This window comes from Vicia villosa, unplaced genomic scaffold, assembly GCF_029867415.1.
Source record: "Vicia villosa cultivar HV-30 ecotype Madison, WI unplaced genomic scaffold, Vvil1.0 ctg.000374F_1_1, whole genome shotgun sequence".
NCBI classification, from domain to species: Eukaryota; Viridiplantae; Streptophyta; class Magnoliopsida; order Fabales; family Fabaceae; genus Vicia; species Vicia villosa.
In genome coordinates, this window is record NW_026705173.1 from 190,300 (window position 1) to 212,205 (window position 21,906).

A 21,906-nucleotide genomic window follows, 5' to 3' on the forward strand; every position below is an offset into this window, starting at 1 on the left:
GATAGTTTTTCCTCACACTTTTTATTTAAAATAAGAAATTTTTAATTTTTTCATCTCTTGAATATCTTTTTACATGAAACAAATAAAACCTCCTCTCTTTTTTTCCTTACTTTATTTTTCAAAATAAACAATGTATAAGAGATTCCAATGAATGTCACCCACATTGTAGTCTAGGCACATTTGCCTTTCATTTTTTATTTTTGAATCTCACGGTATCACATGTAGTATTTAAATAACATTACTTTTAAAATAAATAATTAAATTAATTGAAGCATAATTTTAAATGTGAGTGTTATGTGGGGTGGTGTCCTTAATTGGTAATCTGAGTTAAGGCGAGTGAGTATAAAAATGCGAATTGGTGACGTGGCGAAATCGTGACGGCTGTATAGAAGAAGCAAACATCAAATTGCATAACTGTAATGTAAAAGTGTGTAAAGAAAAGCGTTTTTTTGGTGTGAAACTGAAACCGCAATACTTTCGTACTGTAATCTTTTCGTCTCTCTCACTTTCGCATTCTTTTCGTTTATCTTGGGCAAACGTTAGCAATGTCGCTTCCAAAACCAAACAATATCGTTCTGTAATTTTGAGTCGTTTTGGAGCACATGGAGGATCAAAATTACGCCAACGAATTGGAGATAGCTGTGAGGATTGTCCACGTCGCATGTGCTCTCTGTGGGAGGGTGCAGGAGAAACTCCTTGCCACGGAGGTTGTGTCCAAAGATGATGATTCTCCTGTTACTGTTGCAGGTATTTGCATTTTCTATTTCTTTTTAATTTCAATTCAGTCCTAATCTTTATTGGCGTGATAGTAGATAATTTCATATATTATTGGTTTTTAACTTTTTGTTTTTGTTTCTGATTGTGCTCTGTGGGAAACTTGCATTCTAATCGATGTTACTAGGATGATTAGTAAAATTGAAATGTGTAATATGTAACGATGGAGCTAATAGATTCATATAGCATTGCAAAAATTGTGGACTTAGGCGTCCCTATCAGAATCGATCACGTGTTTTTACCTAAAATCTCAATATTGAAATAATTGGACTCTGAGCATTTATTATGATGGGTCACTTTCGAAATGAATCTAGTGAAATTGGGTTAGCTGGACCTCTGATTGGGCAGTATTGTTAGGTTGAATCTTAGGTAGATTCTCTCACACATACATTTATGGTGTTCCATAATACTTATTATAGATTGGTTTCATATTTGAATCATAATGCTGTTATCATAATTGGACTGCATGTATTATAAATACCAAGTCTAATCAAGACATATGCAATGCGGAAAAAAATATTGTCAATTTTTTTGCATAGCATGTATGATTTTGGCTTGTGCACCCACTTAATTCTCTTATGGGTTATTCTATAAAACTGTGTAGATGCTCATGTGCCATGGTTAGGAACTATAATTTGTTAGATGAAAGTAATATGTTCATTGGAACTGGAGTATTCATTCCTTTACCTCAAAGCGTTTGTGAACCTTATTTAGCCGTGTTAAGCTATTCGGGGAAGGATCAAAACGGTTTTATGCTTAACACATCCCTTCACACAGGATCTCTTTCGGCTTGAAGAGAGACCTGTGCGCGGGCTCACATTCCTTGTGATGATGTGATCCAATTCAAACAATTAGGGTAGAACGAGTCTTACTCCTGACTACTTCATTGTAGAGGTTATGATACAATGTCAACAAATAATAATCTTAAAAGCTCATGCTATTAGGCAAATATGTATGAATGGGTTTCATAAGATGATTCTTAAGCTGTGATTTCATTTGCTTGAGATATAAATGTAGCATATCTGCAGATGAACTCACAAGTTATTCATCTGTGATTGTGGAATGGTGGTTGAAAATCAAAATGATGTTCAAGTTTTATACATCTAATATAATCTTGCACCTAGTTGTATGATGGAATTCTTGCATTCCGGGATTAGATTTCCTTGATCGTAATAAAAACATGCACCTAGTCTATAGGCTTACAAAACATTGAATTCATGATGCAATAAATTGTAGAAGTTGTTCAACCAGTAGCTGAATGTTTCTAGATGGCTGGCTTATTGAAGTACTTTGAATTTTTATATTATAGTACAAAAACTGTCATTTGGGTTTAAGTATATCAGATTCATCATGATAAATAACAAGGAGATAGAAAGAGAAGTCAATCAAAGAATTCATTCAAACAGGATCAAATAGAAATGGAAGAATACTTTCTTGTGTTATTTGAGATAGAGGTATAAAAAAACTACAGCACAACTATAACATCTACAAAATTGTATAGGATTAATTGATATATGGTAAAGAGTCATCAAGAAACTACACCCAATACTTCCTAGACGAGGTAGGATGATGAATGATTCAAGTTAACACCTGTAGTAGAAAACATGGAAGGTCACATTGTGGAGAAGACTTATACACACCTGTGGGGATGATTGACCAGATAGAGGATAGTCTATAAACCAGACCATTGAGTATTATTTTGATTTAATAAACAGTTTATTGTTAGACATGATTCATGATGAGACACTAGGATGGTCACATTTGATTAGCAGGCCCTACTTAATATAATAAGGATTTGGGTATTGCAGTTCATAAACTATCACGGATAGTTGTACTGGTGCAATCAATGTACTAATGACATATAAAATGTTAGAGAATTCATTTAACGTTAGAATTTGGTATGTTAGTTTCGCAAAGGAAAATTATTTAGATGACAATGGTTTTATTCTATTTTGGGATGTGGTAGTCTTGCCGTATCTTTTCTTACTTATCTTGGTATCGCATTTATGGTAATAGTGTCTCTTTTTGGCAATCCGTTAATATTTTCTAAATCATGTTTACAGTGCTCCTATAGACTTTCAATAATTTGTTATCTTTTAGGTCGATATGAAATTGGCTCTATCATCCTGTAGAGTTTTTATATTTTCATTTCTATCGAGTATACGGCTTATGAATATTTGAATGTCAACATATCATTTTCAAGTTGTGATTATCCTTAGTTTTCGTAACATTTTTTCTGACACTTCATAAAGATGGATACATTTTTTATTTTTGTTATTTAGTGACAGTCCAAAGATCCAAACACCAATTTGCATCACATTTTTGCTTCTACGGACTAGGAGTTCACATTATTAGATTTCACAATTTTGCACTCAGAACAAACTAGCTTGTTTATATATACCACTGTAAACAATCGTTTTAATATCGGAAATGGAGATATATTATTTTTGTCCCTTAACCTTGTTTTTTTGGTACTTAATATTTTTGTTTTTGGTGGTAGTATTGTTTGAAGTTATTTGACTAGTTATTTTTAGTTGAAATATTTGATAATATTATATGATAACTATACAAGGATTCCTCCTTTATATAGAGGGAATTACAACAGGTGATTGACTATAGTTTAGGAAGGAAATCCTAAATTAAAGAATGAATAAATCATAATAAGAAACTACCTAAAATAAACTATATAGAAAAGGAACAAAATAATTATTTACAGACAAAATTATTTTCTGCCAGTTAAGAGCTGCAAATACTGTAATTTACAGTCTGTCAACACTCCCCCTCTAGCTGGCTTAAAGATATCCTCTATAGACAGCTTGCTAGTGATGTTGTCAAATGATTTTTTCGGTAATCCTTTGGTTAGGATGTCTGCTGATTGTTCTGTAGTGGGAATATATGTAATACAGATCTTCCCCCTTTCTATCTTCTCTTTGATGAAGTGTTTATCAACTTCGACATGCTTGGTCCTATCATGTAGGACCGGGTTATGTGCAGTAGATATTGCTGACTTGTTGTCGCAATATAGTTTTATTGGAGGAGAACTATGAACCTTTAACTCTTGTAGAAGTTTTTTCACCCATAATGACTCACAAATTCCATGAGCAAGTGCTCTAAATTCCGCTTCTGCACTACTCCTTGCTACAACATTCTGTTTTTTGCTTCTCCAACTAACTAAGTTTCCTCCAACAAAGGTGCAATAGCCTGATGTTGATCTTCGGTCTGTCACACTCCCAGCCCAGTCAGCATCAGTGTAGCCTTCTACCTGAAGATGTCCATGATTTTTATAAAGAAGTCCCCTTCAAGGTGATCCCTTCAAATATCTTAGGATTCTCAAAACTGCCTCCAAGTGTTCATGACCTGGTGCATGCATAAACTGACTTACCATGCTTACAGCAAAGGCTATGTCTGGACGCGTGTGAGATAGATATATTAGCCTTCCCACTAGTCGCTGATACCTTCCTTTGTCCACCATATTTTCTGTTTCAGCTGGTTGTAGTTTTAAGTTGGGCTCCATAGGTGTTTCTGCAACCTTGCATCCAAGTAATCCTGTTTCTTTTAAAAGATCCAGAATATACTTTCGCTGGTTCATAAATATACCTTCCTTTGATCTTGCAAATTCAATTCCAAGGAAGTATTTCAAGGGGCCAAGTTCCTTGATTTCAAAAACTTTAGCAAGTTTCTCCCTCAAATTTTTGAGTTCCAAACTATCATCACCTGTTAGAATAATATCATCAACATAAACAATCAAGATAGCAATCTTATTATTTGTTGAATGTTTATAGAATAATGTGTGATCAGCTTGGCTTTGGATATATCCAAGCCCTTTTACCACTGTTCCAAACCTTTCGAACCATGCTCTTGGAGATTGTTTTAGGCCATATAATGACTTCTTTAGTCTACACACCTTATTTCTTCCAAGTTCTTCTTCAAAGCCCGGGGGAAGGCTCATAAACACTTCTTCCTCTAGTTCCCCATTCAAGAAAGCATTCTTTACATCCAATTGATGTAAAGGCAGTTGGAATTTGCAGCAAGGGATAGAAGAATTCGAACAGAGTGAAGTTTAGCGACTGGAGCAAAAGTCTCCTGATAGTCTACTCCGTAAGTTTGGGTGAATCTCTTTGCTACTAATCTCGCCTTGTACCTTTCTACACTCTCATCAGCCTTGCACTTAATAGTAAAGACCCACTTACAGCCCACCTGTTTTTTGTCACGTGGTAGGTCAACAAGTTCCCAAGTCCCAGTCTTTTTCAGTGCATTCAACTCTTCTAAGACTGCTAAATTCCAATTTGGATCATCTAGTGCTTCCTCAATGTTTCTAGGCACAAACAGATTTGTTATTTTAGAGGTAAAGGCTCTGTGATTTTGGGAAAATTTTTTATAAGAAACATATTGAGAAATGGGATGGTTTGTGGTAGTCTTTTTTGAGTTTTGAGTGCAGGTTCTGGTTCCTTTCCTAATAGCTATGGGCAGTTCAATAGTAGAAGTGGGAATTTCAGTGTTACCTCGACTTTCTCTTGGTATTTCTCCTTGGCCCTCCTCCGGAAATTCTGCTTGGTTTGTTGCTGAGATGATGGACTGCTCTTTGATCCTTTTAGGATATTTCCGAATATAAACACGACACTCTTTATTTGACTGTGGTATTTCTTTCCCTGTTTGGGCTCCACCTAAGCCTGGCATAGGATTTCCTTTGGAAAATTCAGGACTTGTTTCCACATGGTCTTCCTTGTTGTGTTCATTTCTTTGATCAATAAAATTTGTATTTTCAGTATGCACAACAGGGATAGGCAATGGTTCATGCACATGTAAAAAATTGTCTTCACTCAAATTATCATTCTCCCCCTGAAGGGAATTTTTTTGAAAAAAAGGTTGATGTTCTAGAAAGGTAACATCCATGCTAACACAAAGCTTTTTTGTAATAGGATTAAATACCCTGTACCCTTTTTGTTTTGGAGAATATCCAACAAAAATGTGCTTTTCTGCCCTTGGGTCCAATTTAGACCGAGATATGGAGGGTGTATGCATGAAAACAGTACAACCAAACACTTTTAAAGGTATTTCAGTATGTAATCGACATGCTGGAAAAATTGTTTTGAAAGTGTCCAAAGGTGTGCGGTAATTTAACACACGAGTGGGCATTCTATTTATAAGATAGGTTGCTGTTAGGACAGCATCCCCCCACAAATATTTTGGAACATTACTCTCAAACATGATGGCACGAGCCACTTCAAGGAGATGTTTATTTTTTCTCTCAGCAGTGCCATTTTGTTGAGGAGTATTTGGACATGTCGATTGATGCTGAATGCCTTTATTTTTCAAAAACTCATTGAGATTTTTGTTAAAATATTCAGTTCCATTGTCACTTCTCAAAATGGAGATTTTTGTGTCAAATTGAGTTTCTACCATTTGTGAATAAAGTTTAAATATATTAGGAACTTCAGATTTTTCATGCATAAGGTAGACCCAACATAATCGGGTGTGATCATCAATAAATGTTACAAACCACCTTTTTCCAAATTGTGTTGTAATTTTTGAAGGACCCCAAACATCGCTATGGATTAAATAGAAAGGTCTAGATGCATGATAAGGTTGAGAGTAATAAGGAGCTCTCTGATTTTTAGCAAGAACACAACTTTCACATTCAAGAGAAGAACAATCAATATTTTTGAATAAAGACTGGTCATATGATCCGAGGCACCTGAATCAATGATCCAAGGTACACACATATTTGAGGTACAATTAAGGGAGCTAGGGATACTCGAATTACCTGTTTGTGCCACAGAACCACTAGGGGTACCAGATAAAAAATTAGAATTTAACAACCTTATGAGTTCCTCAACTTGTTCCTTTCTCAAAGAAGTCTTTTCTGCCTCATGAGCTGTAGGAAAGGGTCTGTGAACTTTAGGACCTGATTTGTTGCCCTTTAAATGAGCTGGTCTCCCGTGAATTTTCCAGCAAGTTTCCCGTGTATGACGTGGTTTGTTGCAGTGGTCACACCAGAGGTTTGAAAAATTCTTCTGGTTAGTTGAACTTTTAAGGGCAGTAGTTTCTGCGGCAAGAGTGTTGGTTTCGGGAGGAGGTGGAACAATTTTGATCTTTCCCATCATCATACTTCTCCTAGTTTCCTCTCTTCTGACTTCAGCAAAGACCTCACCCAATGAAGGTAAGGTTTCTCTCCCAATGATCCTGCCACGAACTTCATCTAGTTCCTCATTCAGACCTGCAAGAAATTGAAATATTCTACCTTCTTCCACTGTCTGTTGATGGTGTTTGGCATCCTCTGCAGAGTTCCACTTGTAAGTGTTGAAGAGATCAAGGTCCTGCCAAACCCGCTTCAAAGAGTGGAAGTATTTTGTCACGTTATTACCTCCTTGTCGAATTTCTCTGGCTTGCAAGGTGAGTTCATAAATCTGAGATTTATTTCCAAGGTCAGAATACATTTCTGTGACACTATCCCATAGCTCTTTGGCTGTGGAATAGCACATGTAATTGCTGCTAATGTCCTCCTCCATGGAGTTTACCAGCCAAGTCATGACCATGGAGTTTTCAGCATCCCAAACAGCATACTGTGGATCATCAGTATCTGGCTTGGGTCGCTCACCATTGAGGTATCCGACTTTTCCTCTGCCACGAATATACAACTGGACAGATTGGTGCCACCGGAAGTAGTTCGACTCAGTCGAAAGGTGGTGATTTGGACAGAATGAGATTCGCCGAAAAAAACTCGCTGAAAGTCTTTGGGGGCGACAATCTCCTCTTTATTCTGATAATTGCTGGTGGTTGAGGAACTGTCAACCATGGCTGCAAATCAGAGGCGCAGAGATCGTTGCTCTGATGCCAAGTTGAAATATTTTATAATATTATATGATAACTGTACAAGGATTCCTCCTTTATATAGAGGGAATTACAACAGGTGATTGACTATAGTTTAGGAAGGAAATCCTAAATTAAAGAAAGAATAAATCATAATAAGAAACTACCTAAAATAAACTATATAGAAAAGGAACAAAATAATTATTTACGGATAGAATTATTTTCTGCCAGTTAAAAGCTGTAAATACTGTAATTTACAGTCTGTCAACATTTTTGTTTCATATCTCTGCATGAGAAGACTTGAGTGTTCAAGCAATCACTAGTTGGTTCCTAGCAAAAACATTCGGGGTTCAAAATTTGTCAATTGTTGCGGAAGAAGACGTAGAAATTTTCTCCAAGGACAATTCAGCAGCCTTACTGGAAGCTGTTGTGGATACAGTCAATGAGTCTTTATCTTTTGCAGCCATGTATGGTCTTCAAAGTCCAGAGACAACTCTTGGGACAACAGAAGTTCTTGAGGCCATTGGCCGCTGCAGCTCAACAGGAGGCCCCAGTGGAAGGCATTGGGTACTTGACCCTGTTGACGGCACATTAGGATTTGTACGTGGTGATCAGTATGCGGTTGCTCTAGCTTTGATTGAGAATGGAAAAGTTGTTCTTGGAGTTCTTGGATGCCCCAATTACCCAGTGAAGACAGAATGGCTAAGTTATCACTACCAGCATCATGAAACAACATCACAATCATCTCCAACAACTACCGATGCGTGGGGAAAAGGATGTGTGTTGTATGCTAAGAGAGGCAGTGGTGAGGCGTGGTTGCAGTCGTTGATTCCTACAGATAAGACGCTAGAATGGCCAAATTGTGCGAGACTTGTTCAAGTTTCTTCAGTGGATGATCCAGCATTAGCAACTCTCTGTGAACCAGTCGAAAGGGCAAACTCAAATCATTCCTTCACAGCTGGCCTTGCTCACAGTGTGGGACTTAGGTATAATATTTCTCAACTTTTCTTTCAAATGCTCTGCATCTTGACAAATTTCACACATTTAATTGGCAGAAATTACATCCATATAATAGCAATGCAGACTGTATTTAAACTGTATTATATTTAAAGATTTAAGTGCCATGACAGAAATCATTTCTAGACTAGGTAACAACAGGGTCACTAGCAACTATATATTTTGAGAGTCCCACATTACATGAGATATGACCTTAAAATGTGTTAATAAGTGAGAGGCATCTGAGTCTTACAAGTTAGTATAGTATGGTTAAGTTAGGACAAGCCCAAATTTTAAGATGATACCAAAGCGCATCCTAGTATTCTTATTGGGCTCTAGTTATGCTAGAGGGTTTGTGCTGTGATCCATGTTATTCCACCCACATTGATCCACTCTTGATATACCTTGTCTTGAGTGTGAGAGGTGTTTTGAGAGTCTGGTATTAACTAGAGATATGGTCTATGTAGTATTTATAAAGCTTGGACAAGTATTACCTAACAAACTAGTTTTCTAAGGTTGAATTAAGCTCACTCCAAAATCCAAATTCTAAGAATATATATAAGAATTGATTAAGACAGTATAATAGAATGCCAGACATTTTAATTCTTTGTATTTTCAAAGGAAACCATAAGGTACTTCAAATGAAAAATCTTGGACAACCACGTAGGAATCGATTTTTGGTTTATTTAATTTCTCACCAAACATTGGAAAGTTATAACGGAATTTCTTAATTGACTATGAGAATAAGTTACTATATTCATATTCTGATTGAAAGCATTTCCTAGAAAGAAAGCTATGAAAGAAAGGAATTATAGATCAAACACCTTAGGGCCCGTTTACTTTCAATGTTTCATGTTTTCATTTTCACCATTTTCTTTTACAACGTTTGCAAACAAACCTAGCATTTCCTGAAAATTTGAAAATTGTCAAAACACGTTTCATTGTTTTTGAAAATGCATTATTTGCAACTTGTGTTTCATATCCTCTCTGTCATAATTGTGACTACCTGAGTCATGATTGGGGAGTTAGGGATAATTGTTACTATATTTCTTTCTTCTGTTAACACGATCTTTGGGATTGAAATGCTCTAATCTCAAAATCTGGTACAGAAAACAGCCCTTACGCGTCCACAGCATGGTAAAGTATGCAGCAATAGCAAGGGGAGATGCCGAGATATTCATGAAATTTGCAAAGTCCGGTTACAAGGAGAAGATATGGGATCATGCTGCCGGTGTTGTGATTGTTGAAGAGGCAGGTGGTGTGGTGACCGATGCTGGAGGCTGCCCTCTGGACTTTTCAAAGGGAACACACTTAGAGGGTCTTGACCGTGGCATAATTGCATGTTCTGGTGTCACATTGCATGAAAAATTGATTGATGCTGTTTATGCTAGCTGGGACTCCTCAAATTTATGAGGCTTTTTTGCTCACTCCAGAGTTTTTGTATTCATTTAATAGCTCATTTTTTAGCATATTGATAATAGGAAATTAATATTTAACTGAATATACCAGTAATCCTATAATATCCAGAAAATGAAAAAGAAGAAGAGTATACATTTATCCAACAGAATCGTCCATAGAGTCACGTGTAGATACTGAATGATAGCCATCCTTTTTTCGTTGCCATAATATTTTCATAATAAAAACTCTTTAAAAAATTGTTTTTGATACCAATCAAATATGACATTGTAAGAAATATTGGTGTGCGTTGAGAGAAATTTTAATTATAGTATTTTTTTGTAACAATGAGATCAATTTTTCCAGTTTTATTGGTGTGTTACATGCCACCAGTATTAAAATCAAGGTGTTAAAGTTTTTCACAGTAGCCAATAAAACATTGAACTTTTTATTCAAGGTAAATCCATGACAAACACTTGTCTTTTTATATAACACAACAGAAAACAATAATATTATCACAAACAACATCAATAATTTTTTGTTGCAAACTACACCATTCCCACTGTTGGCAACACTTGCACAATCACATTGTTGTTGTTTCTGGAATTATCACCAGGAACAAATAAACAAGCACCACAATCAGAAGAAAGAAGTGATGTAGTTCTATATCTATCTTCACCTCCAACCACCGGCATTGCCACACCTAACTTAGCCGCTGGATTTTCAAAATCCGGCTGATAAGTCCTCCCAAGAACACCTTCAACTTTGGAAGACAGATCATAAAATTTAAACTGAACCTCCAAATGAGCAAAACAATCATTATCAGGAATTTGATAGTTATGAATTCTACTATCTTCCTTAGTTACAGGCACAACATTCACATATATCTCCACAATTCCATGAACATTAACAACAGCACTGTTGGTGTTTGATGTTCTCTCTACACTAATTTTCTTTTCTTGAAACTCCCATTTAGAGAGGTAACCTCGAGGAACATGAAGTTCCTCTCCATTGTAAGAGAATTTCAAATGATCAATTTCATGATCCCATTTTGTTGGTTTGGTTGCTTCCACAATGAAGTTGTGAGATTCAAAGAGGATTCCAAGTGCTTGAATCCATGTATAATCTCTTGCTCTACCTTTGGGTCTTAGGCCAATGAAACGTGCATTGATTTGGAGATTTTGATCAGATACTAAGGCGAAATGTTGATTGGATCTTCCATGGAAGTAGAAAACTATTCCATCTGCTCCAACAAAGCGCGGGTCTAAGCATGCTGATCCACGACCATTGCAGTTTGGTTTGCGATCTGTTGTTATTGAATTTTGAAACAGAGAAATTAAAACTTGTACACAAAATGGTAATATATATATATATATATATATATATATATATATATATATATATATATATATATATATATATCTATATATATATATATATATATATATATATATATATATATATATATATATATATATATATATATATATATATATATATATATATATATATATATATATATATATATATATATATATATATATAGATATAGATATATATATATATATATATATATATATATATATATATATATATATATATATATATATATATATATATATATATATATATATATATATATATATAGATATAGATATGAAGATAGAATATAAAGAACTTACGTTTGCATTGAGTTTTGCATATGGGAGAAGCACAGTCAAGAGAGCAAACTTTGGCATTTGGGTCAGAGGGTGATTTAAGAGGGCACTGAATAGGGCATTTTATTTTCTTTCCAAAGCACGGACTGCTCAGAAAGTTGCAGCTCAGGTTGTCTGTTACTGCTCCTGCAATTGTTTCCATATTCATTGCCAAAGAAAGCAACACAAAAAATATTAAGCAATTTCTCTTTGAGACACCCATCACTACTAGCTTCCTCTAATAATACAAAGAAATAAACTTTCCTATGATGTTTTCTCTTTTCCCTACTCCGTCACCCTACCATATATTTATACTAAACAAGTGCATTAATGTTTTTTTATCTTGTTTCTTGTATAATTTAATTCTAGTATTGAGAAACTGATAGTTGACCTATGTGCCTTTGAAGAGGGGCAAAGGACTATTGAGTGCTTGTATTGGAAAGGCAACATATACATGTTATTGACACACCGCTAAGTCTGGTGTAGCCATAAGAGACGGAGGGAACTCGTGAAGAGAGTATGATGCTATGTTGTTTTTTATTTTTTTTATAGAGTCATATTATGCTGTTAACTTGTTAAGCCATTTATATTCTTCTATCTATGTACTAAATTTCAAACTTGTTAAGCCATTTATATTCTTCACTACAAAAAAAACTCAATTTTGCCAGGTGCAAATCACCCCGCAAAGCTAAATACCACCCTGCAACGTAACATTTGCGAGGTGACACGCTCACCCTGCAAAAACGTTAGTCGCAACATTTTGCAAGGAGAATTGCACCCCGCAACTTTGCCATGTGATTCTCACCCCGCAACTTTGTCATGTGATTCTCACCCCGCAAACATGTTTTCCTAGAGTTGCAGACAACTTCGTTCCATGTGCACAGCTGTGTTAGAGTAACTGGTACAGTTGACTTGCGGGGTGCTTTTTACCAAGCAATATTTGAATATCCAAACACTTGCAAGGTAACCTTCACCTGGCAAATGTTTTGAAACACCATTACACTTTCACATCGCAAATAGTAGCATGGATAACAAAAAAATATATATTTATATTATTCTAAATATTAAAATTAATATTTAGAATAATATAAATATAATAAATAATTAAAATTCAAAAAATTTTTAAAATATTAAATTTATAATTAATTCTAAAAATTTAAATTCATATTTAATATAAATAAATTCATATTTAATATAAAGAAATTCATAATTAATCTAAAATATTTAAATTCAAAATAATATTCACTCGAGATTTGTTTCGTCTGCGTTATTTTGTTTTCTTCATCATTCTCGTCTACCACTCCTTGGTTACCAACCGCTCTAAATCCACCACCACCATATTGTTGTTGAAATAATTGTTGCATTTGTTGCATTTGTTGTTGCATTTGTTGTTGTATTTGTTGTTGCACATGTTGTTGCACTTGTTGAAATAAGTCCACGTCTCCCAGCATACATACGATCGTACATCCAACTATGATAGCGCTTGTAATTTTTCATACTGCACGTTTACAATATTGTACCCATTATAATAAAAGAAATGACTTTAATCAATTGACCAATTCGGGAATTTTGGTCAATCATATAATTCTATGTTAAAACATAGTAAAGATATTAGACTATAATATTATAGCAACACTTGTTCATTTCACTGCCGACTATATAGAAGACAATGACTAATGTGCTCATTAGACTCCAATAGATTGTAAAACTCTCTTTCAAAATATTTCAAAATATTTGACATTGTTTCATATTCAAGACAAAATTTGAATTTGGAACAGATACATACTATTTAAAATGCATTAACCATAAAAGTTACATGGTGAAGTGTTTTAATATAGATTGATCAACTCTTTATGTTTGCTTGCTGCTCCACCTAATGCTTTTCCTACAACCTTGTTTTTTCCTTCCTATAAATACACTCTCTCTTCCTCTCCATTCTATCTTCCCTCACCTTATTTTTTCACACACAGCAAAATTCCAGACATTTTAGTTTGTAGAAACTAATTAAGCAACCAAGCATGCAATTTATATGATCTAAGTTAATCTCTAAGTTGGATATCATGCAGATAGTACTAAGATGGATCCATGAGCAAGGGACAAGTGTAATTGTGAAAAGCTTCAACAAGGAGAGAATGAAACAAAACCTTGAAATATTTGATTGGGAACTGAACAAAGAGGAATTGGATAAAATCAACAAGATTCCACAATGCAGACTTTAAGTATATATATCTGATTAATTTTAAGTATGGCATTGAATTTTCTAAATCCTTTTCTTTTGACTTAAAATTAAAACATACATGCACAATTGAATCAAAACCAATAAATTGTAAGGTCCATTACTTTGGTGCTCAAACCATTTTGAAATTCGCTCAGTTCCTGCAGAAAAATAGAAGTGGCTACCTCCAGCCTCATACAAGATAGATCACAGTATGAATTTTGAAGTAATAAATCAAATACTTATGCTGGAAAAAAACCTGATTCAGTTTATGACAAGATGAAACTTATTGGAATGAGGAAAACTCTTGTTTTCTACAAAGGAAGAGCACCTAATGGACAGAAATCTGATTGGAACATGCATGAATATAGGCTTGCGATTAAAACTGAATTTTGAGAAAAAGAAACGTCTCTTCAAAGTTGCACATCTTTTTCTCATATTTGTCCTCTCTATATTGAGGTATTGCGATTAAAACTGAGTTATACTTTCTAGAAACACTCTTTGATTAACTTATGTTATATGGTAAAGGAAATTTCTAAACATTGTACTTAGATTAACTTATACACTAAACTCAAATCATGAAGTTTGCAAACAGTTTGTGGACACTGCTGTGTTTATAAACTAAGTACTTAGATTAACTTAAACACTAAACTCAAATCATTTAGTCTTTTTATTCAAAATAGAATGACAGCCTTTGAGGGAGTAAGCATATGAAAAGCAAATTCAAATGTAAGAATTATAAGTCACTAAACACTGATTGCTATAAAACCTCAGTTTGTGATATTTATAAATCAATGCTAATAAATAATCATTCATGAGAACATCCACACTTAAAATAATGCATCCTTATCCCATTTATCTCGTTTCAACTACCTAACCATATAAAATTGGCAAAACACCTTGAACAATTTATCAATGACCACAGGAATTAGATGATGGAAGCATCAAATCATCAAAATCAAATAGAGAGCAAATATCAAAAACTCACTTGTCTTTCTAGAATCCTTTTCACAGATGCTACAAGTATCCAACAGGTACAAGAACTAACAGAGCTACCATGGCTGGATTTTGGAAAGCTACAGGAAGACATAAATCAATTTATGACAAGATGAGGAAAACTCTTGTTTTCATCAGCTATAATATAAATACTTTTTCATCAGCTATATAAATACAACAAGGCTATGAATCATATAAAATGCTTTAGATATGCCAAAATTCTTAGTTATAGTAATTATTGCTATAGGAAATTGTAAATCATATAAACTTGCAGCAAGCTAGAAAGCATCCCCACTTAATTAAAGGGAGAAAACATAGGTGCAGTAAGTTATTTATTTGTTTTGTTGGCATATATAGAGGCACATTGAATCATCCTCACTAGATGTGATCAATTAAATATATCTTCCCAACTTGCAAATACAAACATACATAATTAAAACAAAATGAAGGAGAACATTTTGCAATGAATCTCAATGATGCAAGACCACTTTCCTTTCAAGCTAAAACGACTTTAAATTTTTGGCATTTTAATATTCAACATGATGTGCATCTTATTAATAGATTCCATATTCCTCTTTTTATGAATCGATTAGTGTATTTTCGCTGGGTTTCTATCCTTTTCAGCATGGAACTTTATATTCTCTCATTTTTGTCTTAGACCTAAGGCTTAAGTTTCTCTCCACTATAGACATAACAACACAATCTTCTTCAATTAGTTAGTAGCATCAGCAAGTTTTAAAGCAACAACCATACAAATCTAAAATTCAATTAGACAATAAAATACAGTTAAACTATTTTCAAAAAAACCCTAAAATTAAGTGCAATAGCTTACATTGATTTGTGTATTGCTTCGAAAGATGAGCGAAGACGGCGATAGACAAATCCAACAAGCCAATAGAAGTTGTTTTGATGTGTTGATTTGCAGAAAAAAGAGAGAGGCTGAGACGGTGGTGGCGTTGGGGTGAAGAGGATGGTGTTGGGCTGAAGACCGCGGTGCCCTGAGGTGAAGAGGATGGCTGTAGGGTTTTTCTGGGTGTTCACTGAGTGTGAGAAACAAAAATGAAAAGTTATTATTGAAGAAAGTTTGCGAGGTGAAATTAACCCTGTAAATATTTTTGACGTTGAACCTTGCGGCGTGTTAACCACCCCGCAACCTCCGTGTCTGACACATGTCCCCACTATTTTGTACCATCATTAATTTTCAGATTTATTTTCCCCCCAATTTTTTAGAAAACTTGCGTTGTGGTAGGCACCCCGCAAAGCATAAACGCCTTGAGACTTGCGGGGTGTTTTACACTTCACAACTTTTTTGTCAGTAAAATCCCTAAACGGTCACCTGCCACCCTGACTTTTTAATAAATGTAATATTTGATTTTCCATTAATTTTTTAAAAATATATTTGCGAGGTGATTAACACCCAGCAAAAGTTTTTCACAAAATTTCAAACTTTTCTCCCTTCGTTGCGGGATGGAAATACACTTATATATATATTTTAAAAAAAAAAACTAGGTTGAGAGGTTGTTTGCACCCCGCAACTGCAATAATTTGCAAGGTGTATGTCACCTGGCAAAGTCACCCAGCTAAACAGCAATTTTCTATCCATTGATCAGCGTCATACACTCTTGTAGAAAGATACATGTTGATGTTGGTGTTCATAATAGATCAGGTGTAGCACTCACTTCATGTATTGTTAGAGTGTATACTGAGGAGTGAGGTAGTTTGGAGGGATCCCCATCTACTAAAACCTCTCATACCAAGTCTTTAATAGTCATTGATTTAGGCATACATCGATTTGTCGAGCATATGATTGGAGACGCATGTGTAGTGCATCCGTGAGGGTACTACACATAGTTACATTTAGTATTTGTCACAGTCCTACCTCATTATTATAAATAATACGTTTTACGTCAGACGCGATATGTATTTAATTTCGGTTATAGAAACGGAGTAATGAAGAGCGTCATGAAAAGCTGTCATGGGTTCGAACCTCATCATCTGCATTTTAATTATTTTCAAAACTAGTACATCATACCTCTCAGTTTATAGATAAAACCGAGGGATAAGATAAAATTGTTTTAAACTCGTTACATTTTTTACACAAAATATTAATAAATTAATTTGTTTACAAACTATATTATTTACCCAAAATATTACATTGTTTATATAGAATATTAAAGTAAAAATTAATTTTTCTGAATATCTAGATTTTAGATCTACGAATAATAAAATTTTAGGGGAGAGAAAATATTGGGTGTAAGATATTTTCAATTGCTTTTGTATGCATTTATTTCTGAAAAAGAGGTTAGATAAATGAATGATTTTCTGCTCAAATAAATATATAAGAACACAAATCTTAAATCCAAATAATTTTCTTCTCTTGCAATCCATCGTTGAGATATTTTTATGGCAAATACTCTTACAAATTGAAGTGGTGAATGTAGATAGTTTCAAGCGCTTCATGATGTTTCACTTACTTTTTTATATTCAGCATACTTTTATAATGGCGGTTTTTTATGTTTCACGCGAATCACTAATGATATTGTCTTGAGTGTTGATACTCATGAAATAGACGACACAAATTTATTTAAGGACAATGATCAATATCCTCAATAATCACGCCAAAATTATCCCTTCGTTTTTTTAACGAGGTAAAATATGTTTACCCCTCAAATTTAGAAGGAACTGAGTGTCACGGCCCGAAAAATACTCAAGCACATCACACGCTCGAAATACAACAAAGTCGCCACCGAATTTTATTTATTCCAAAAGGAAAGAGAAAATATGGATAAAACCCACGAAAAAAAGGATAAGATGGTCATCACAACCAAATTAGGGTTCGGGAGTCAGTTATGCAAGGGGAATGTATTAGCGTCCCTCACATCCATTGTACTCAATGATACCCATTTAGTTAGTCTTGGGATCAAGTGTTAGCGTGAGGTTTACTTGCTATCTTTTACTTATTATACAAGGAGAAAGAAAAGGGTTTTTGAATTTTTTATTATTGTACTCGCCAAGATTTCAAAATCTTGTACTTACGTATCTTCGTAGTGTAATGAAGAAATCAGAACTTCGTACCTCGGGGTATCAAATGATTGTGTATTGGTTGATTTTAATGAACAATGTATGAATCGCTCTTTGTGGGAGTGAGTATTTGGTTCAAACAAAGTATGCATTAAGCCCTCCAACACACTCACGCGTTTATTGCAAAAAGATTTTGTAAAATGTCTTGATTAGGTTTTGAAAAGGGGCTTGATGTTGACCAAGCATTTGACTTATTTGAAGTTTATTTGAAAAGGATTTAACTATGAAAAACAGGTTTGAAAAAGAGGTTTGGTGTCGACCAAGATTTAAAGTGAAATAGTTTGAGAGGTGGGCTTGAGTATGAAGTGTAATGAAAAAACAATTTGATGTTGATTAATCGTTTAAACTTATCTTGAAAAATTGATTTTGTTATGCATTAATTTTATCTTGATTAAAAAAGAGTATGGTCTAAAGATGAATGGAAAGAGAGAATAAAGATCAAGCATAAGATCAAAACACACAAAGCATACACGAGATAACACTCAACTCATACAAAAGCACCTTTTATTTTTAAAAATAAGTAACTAAAAAAACTTTTTGTTTTTTTAAATGTTTTGAAAGAAATCCTAAAGATACATCCAAAGAAATAAATTTTTGTTCTTTTTAATATTATATATCTTAATAGAAAGAAATAACAACTATGCATACATCTAAAATATACTTTTTAGTCTTGTTTTTTTGAATAATAACATAAATTTAAAAAAGAAACAAAAACTTAAGAAGAGGCCATAGGCCTTAAGAGGGCTGTCTCCCCAAATTTTGAGGTACAAGGCCTAGGTAAATTCAAGGGAGTGCGCCCCACTAAGTGAAGGGAATATTTTAACACATTCATATATTTTCTTAGGAATTTCTGGTGAAAATCTCAAAATACTCCTAGACTTCGCATGTGGATATTCGAACGCACATTTTTTTCTAAAAAAAAGGTATCTTCGCAAATGCATGTCAGAAGTCACCTTTTTTTCAGAAAAAAAGTGACTTCGCATATGCACATTTGAAAGAACCTTTTTTTCCAATGAAAGTGCTTTCGCATTTGCACTTCCGAAGACACATTTTTTTTGGAAATAAATGTGATTTCTGATCTGCATATCCGAAAAGGTGTCTGAGACAGAATCCTTATCACCAAAGCAACAAAGCTTAAAGTCATCATAAACAATTGAAATTACATAGATAGTTCAACAAAAATTTAGCATTACATATTGTTATAAATTGGTAGTTGAGGACGTCGCAACATTTTGATAACATCTTCTCCCGATCTTTGAAGCTTCGTATCCAACTCAATCGTACCTTTTGATGAATATTGTCCACATAACCTCTAATTCATCGTCGTTCTTGAGTTCAAATGGGGTGAACTTTAATTTTCCTTCGATGTCAAGTGAAGGTGAACGATACACAAGCTTGACCACCTTCCGATTTTCAGGATATTACAAGAGAAATCAGTATCGAAATCAGCTCAGCAAACGAGGTGTCGTGCGACAACCTAAATTGAAGTGGCATCGTGTAACCACTACTGAAGTAGACAAAAGCAAGGTGAGGATAGGTTTGAGTCAGTTTTTATTGTGGCTTGTGATGTTACTTTTTGGAGTAATATGGACCCAAGAAATCTTATTTTGCTATCTTTGAATATTTTGGATATACGCTTCCGAAATAAGGCCTGATGCTTTTTAAAAAAAAAATTGAAGGTTCTTCGGATGTGTATATCCGAATTATGCGGAACTAGAGGACCATTCGGTTATAGCAGAATCAACAGCAAATCAACATATTCAACATAGAAAGAATAAAATCGATAGGAATAAACATTGACTACATTAAATATTGACATATTATATATGTTTTGAATCGTATTGGTTTTACATTCTTCACGAAAATACAGACAAAAATTGATTTGATGACATTCTAAAATGCACCGAACGAATCCTCACCGGTTAAATCTAAAATCACTAAATTCTCCGACTTCCACCATCCTTTCAAAAAAGTGATCCAGCCAAGTGCCCGCCTCTTTTGTATGATGTGCCATCCATTGACATGTTGTATCCGGAATAGGACACTCCGCTTTCAAATAAACGTGTACAAATTAGAGCTATCATAGATAAACGATACAAATGATGCAACCTGACAGGCCTATAGGTGGGCAACTATGAAGAGGAAAAATGTTTTTGAAAATATAAATCTCGTCAGATCGACACACACCCTTTCATACGCACTTGCTATAAGATGACCCATCTCAAGGAAGGACATCCACTCCTTTACCGAGTAAACCGACAACGACCCAATACCCGCAGTTACCATCGGTCCCACATCAACCATATTTTCAATGTGTTTTTCATAAATAGAGGCAGGAGCCTTTCTGGCAAATTTGACGCTTTTTGGGCCTTTGTGGCAGTTTCCCATTGAAATGGATTTATTTATCTGGATCATTATTTGTGTATCATGTATTAGTGTCAGTCACATTGCATCTCATATATTATAAGTAATTATTTAAAAAGAAATTATTAATTATATTTTAATTAGTGAAATTTTTGCTATTGTTTTATGATACTTTCTTATGGTGAGTATGATTCAATATGGATATGGAATTTGACCCTTACAATTAACATATTAGGTACTCAAGGAGAAAAGTATGACTGAGTGTTTTGCTTGAAGCGCGTATGAAGGAAACATGGTCTTTTGCAAAATTAGAACTTTCTTTAATATTTTGTCATCGCAGTACACTATTTTTATTTCAGTTATTTCAGCATCTAAACTTATTTAGAAATGCGAACTTGGATTTTCTTCTGCTAGGAATTTCTAAACTATTACACAGTTTTATTTAATCTATGTTTCTCTAAATTATATTTTTCTCTTATTGTTATATTTTTCCATTTAAAAAAAATAGTTGCATTTTTAATATGAAAATTTCAATAATATCTTGGATAAAAATTCTGGATATTACAGTCCCCATATCAACCATATTTTCAATGTTTTTGTGCATAAATAGAGGCACCCCATCAATCTAAATCATCGATGGTGTTTTAATCGGAGGTGTACGAGGCGGTTTGGAAATGCGAGCTCCCTTGTTAGCACTACTTTTGAATTTTGGTGTAGGTGAATCCGGGAACAAAGAATCAACAAATTCAGGGTAAGAAGGAGCTCGCTTAGTTGACATGTCGTCTTGGGTACTTTTCACGTTTTTAGGCACACCTTTGGTTTTAACCGGTTGCAAAGGAGGTTTCAAATTGGTTGTTTCCAGAAAAGCAATTTTCTCAATTGTTCTTTTATGTGAAATTTCATGGTGTCACCCGCTTTAGAAAATATATTCATGATTCACTTCCAACTCGAATGTGATGGTTACATTGGATGTACCCTCCTTTGCTAGTTCGTAGTCATCAAATCAGAGTCTTTTCTAATGAACGTGGACTTCATCCATGTGTATGGGGGAATTCAACTTTATCTTTTTAGAAATAAGACAAGCACATGGAAGCCCGTAAGTTTTTCTAATTGTACACCCACACTTTGAATTATCCGGTCCCGTAGTATCCGCCTGTTTCTCTTGAAGAAAAATAAAATTCAATACCGCCAGATATATATTGAAAATCAATTGCAAGTAGAGAGTGTTATCCTTAAGCCGGTGTTCATCCACAGTCTTGCTCTGACTAATCGTTGTCTGAATTTTATTATGTTGATTTTAAAGAATTTGGTTCACCGTGTCCCATTCCCCACAAAGATCCCTTTTGCTATCACCCAACCATTTCTTCAACGCCGCATGTGCAAATTTGACTCTGTTGGTTGTTGTGCAACCTAAATGTCTAACATGGTCCGTCCAAGCGCATACAACTTTCTCTTTCACATTTTCAAGGATAATAGACTCAAAGTTTTTCAGAAAATCGAGATATTCGACCACAACATAGGGTTTGATGATGTTTCCATCTTCATTATTTTTTTTCTTTGGTGCCAACTACAAATTTG

General features: G+C 34.4%; 2 protein-coding genes across 5 annotated transcripts; one reads left to right on the top strand and one right to left on the bottom strand.

Annotated features, from left to right (window-relative positions):
- The first annotated feature begins 412 nt into the window (after positions 1 to 412).
- LOC131627624 (PAP-specific phosphatase HAL2-like) lies at positions 413 to 10,296 on the top strand. Its single transcript, XM_058898463.1, has 3 exons — positions 413 to 747; positions 7,883 to 8,570; positions 9,690 to 10,296. Exons 1-3 carry the CDS (start codon positions 603 to 605, stop codon positions 9,991 to 9,993), a joined length of 1,137 nt encoding a protein of 378 aa, XP_058754446.1. The 5' UTR covers positions 413 to 602; the 3' UTR covers positions 9,994 to 10,296.
- Positions 10,297 to 10,376: 80 nt separating this feature from the next.
- LOC131627626 (uncharacterized) lies at positions 10,377 to 16,043 on the bottom strand. Of its 4 annotated transcripts, XM_058898464.1 has the most exons (5): positions 15,716 to 16,041; positions 14,876 to 14,963; positions 12,919 to 13,170; positions 11,658 to 11,819; positions 10,385 to 11,281 (listed from the first exon to the last, which is right to left on the bottom strand). In XM_058898464.1, the coding sequence occupies exons 3-5, from the start codon at positions 13,121 to 13,123 to the stop codon at positions 10,524 to 10,526; spliced, it is 1,125 nt and encodes a 374-aa protein (XP_058754447.1). In that variant the 5' UTR covers positions 13,124 to 13,170; positions 14,876 to 14,963; positions 15,716 to 16,041; the 3' UTR covers positions 10,385 to 10,523. The 4 variants fall into 4 exon arrangements, with proteins under 4 accessions (XP_058754450.1, XP_058754449.1, XP_058754448.1 ...); XM_058898467.1 differs by lacking the exons at positions 14,876 to 14,963; positions 15,716 to 16,041 and adding an exon at positions 12,478 to 12,646 and having other exon boundaries at positions 10,377 to 11,281; positions 12,919 to 13,047; XM_058898465.1 differs by lacking the exon at positions 14,876 to 14,963 and having other exon boundaries at positions 10,383 to 11,281; positions 15,716 to 16,043.
- Between the last annotated feature and the right edge of the window lie 5,863 nt (positions 16,044 to 21,906).

Coding starts and splice junctions, on each gene's coding strand:
- LOC131627626 (XM_058898465.1), bottom strand. CDS start 13,123: ATGCTGGGAGACGTGGACTTATTTCAACAAGTGCAACAACATGTGCAA. Junction 11,820..12,918: donor GCAGACGAAACAAATCTCGA/GTGAATATTATT, acceptor AAACAATTGCAG/GAGCAGTAACAGACAACCTG. Junction 11,282..11,657: donor ATGCAAAACTCAATGCAAAC/GTAAGTTCTTTA, acceptor CAATAACAACAG/ATCGCAAACCAAACTGCAAT.
- LOC131627624 (XM_058898463.1), top strand. CDS start 603: ATGGAGGATCAAAATTACGCCAACGAATTGGAGATAGCTGTGAGGATT. Junction 748..7,882: donor TTCTCCTGTTACTGTTGCAG/GTATTTGCATTT, acceptor CTGCATGAGAAG/ACTTGAGTGTTCAAGCAATC. Junction 8,571..9,689: donor GCTCACAGTGTGGGACTTAG/GTATAATATTTC, acceptor AATCTGGTACAG/AAAACAGCCCTTACGCGTCC.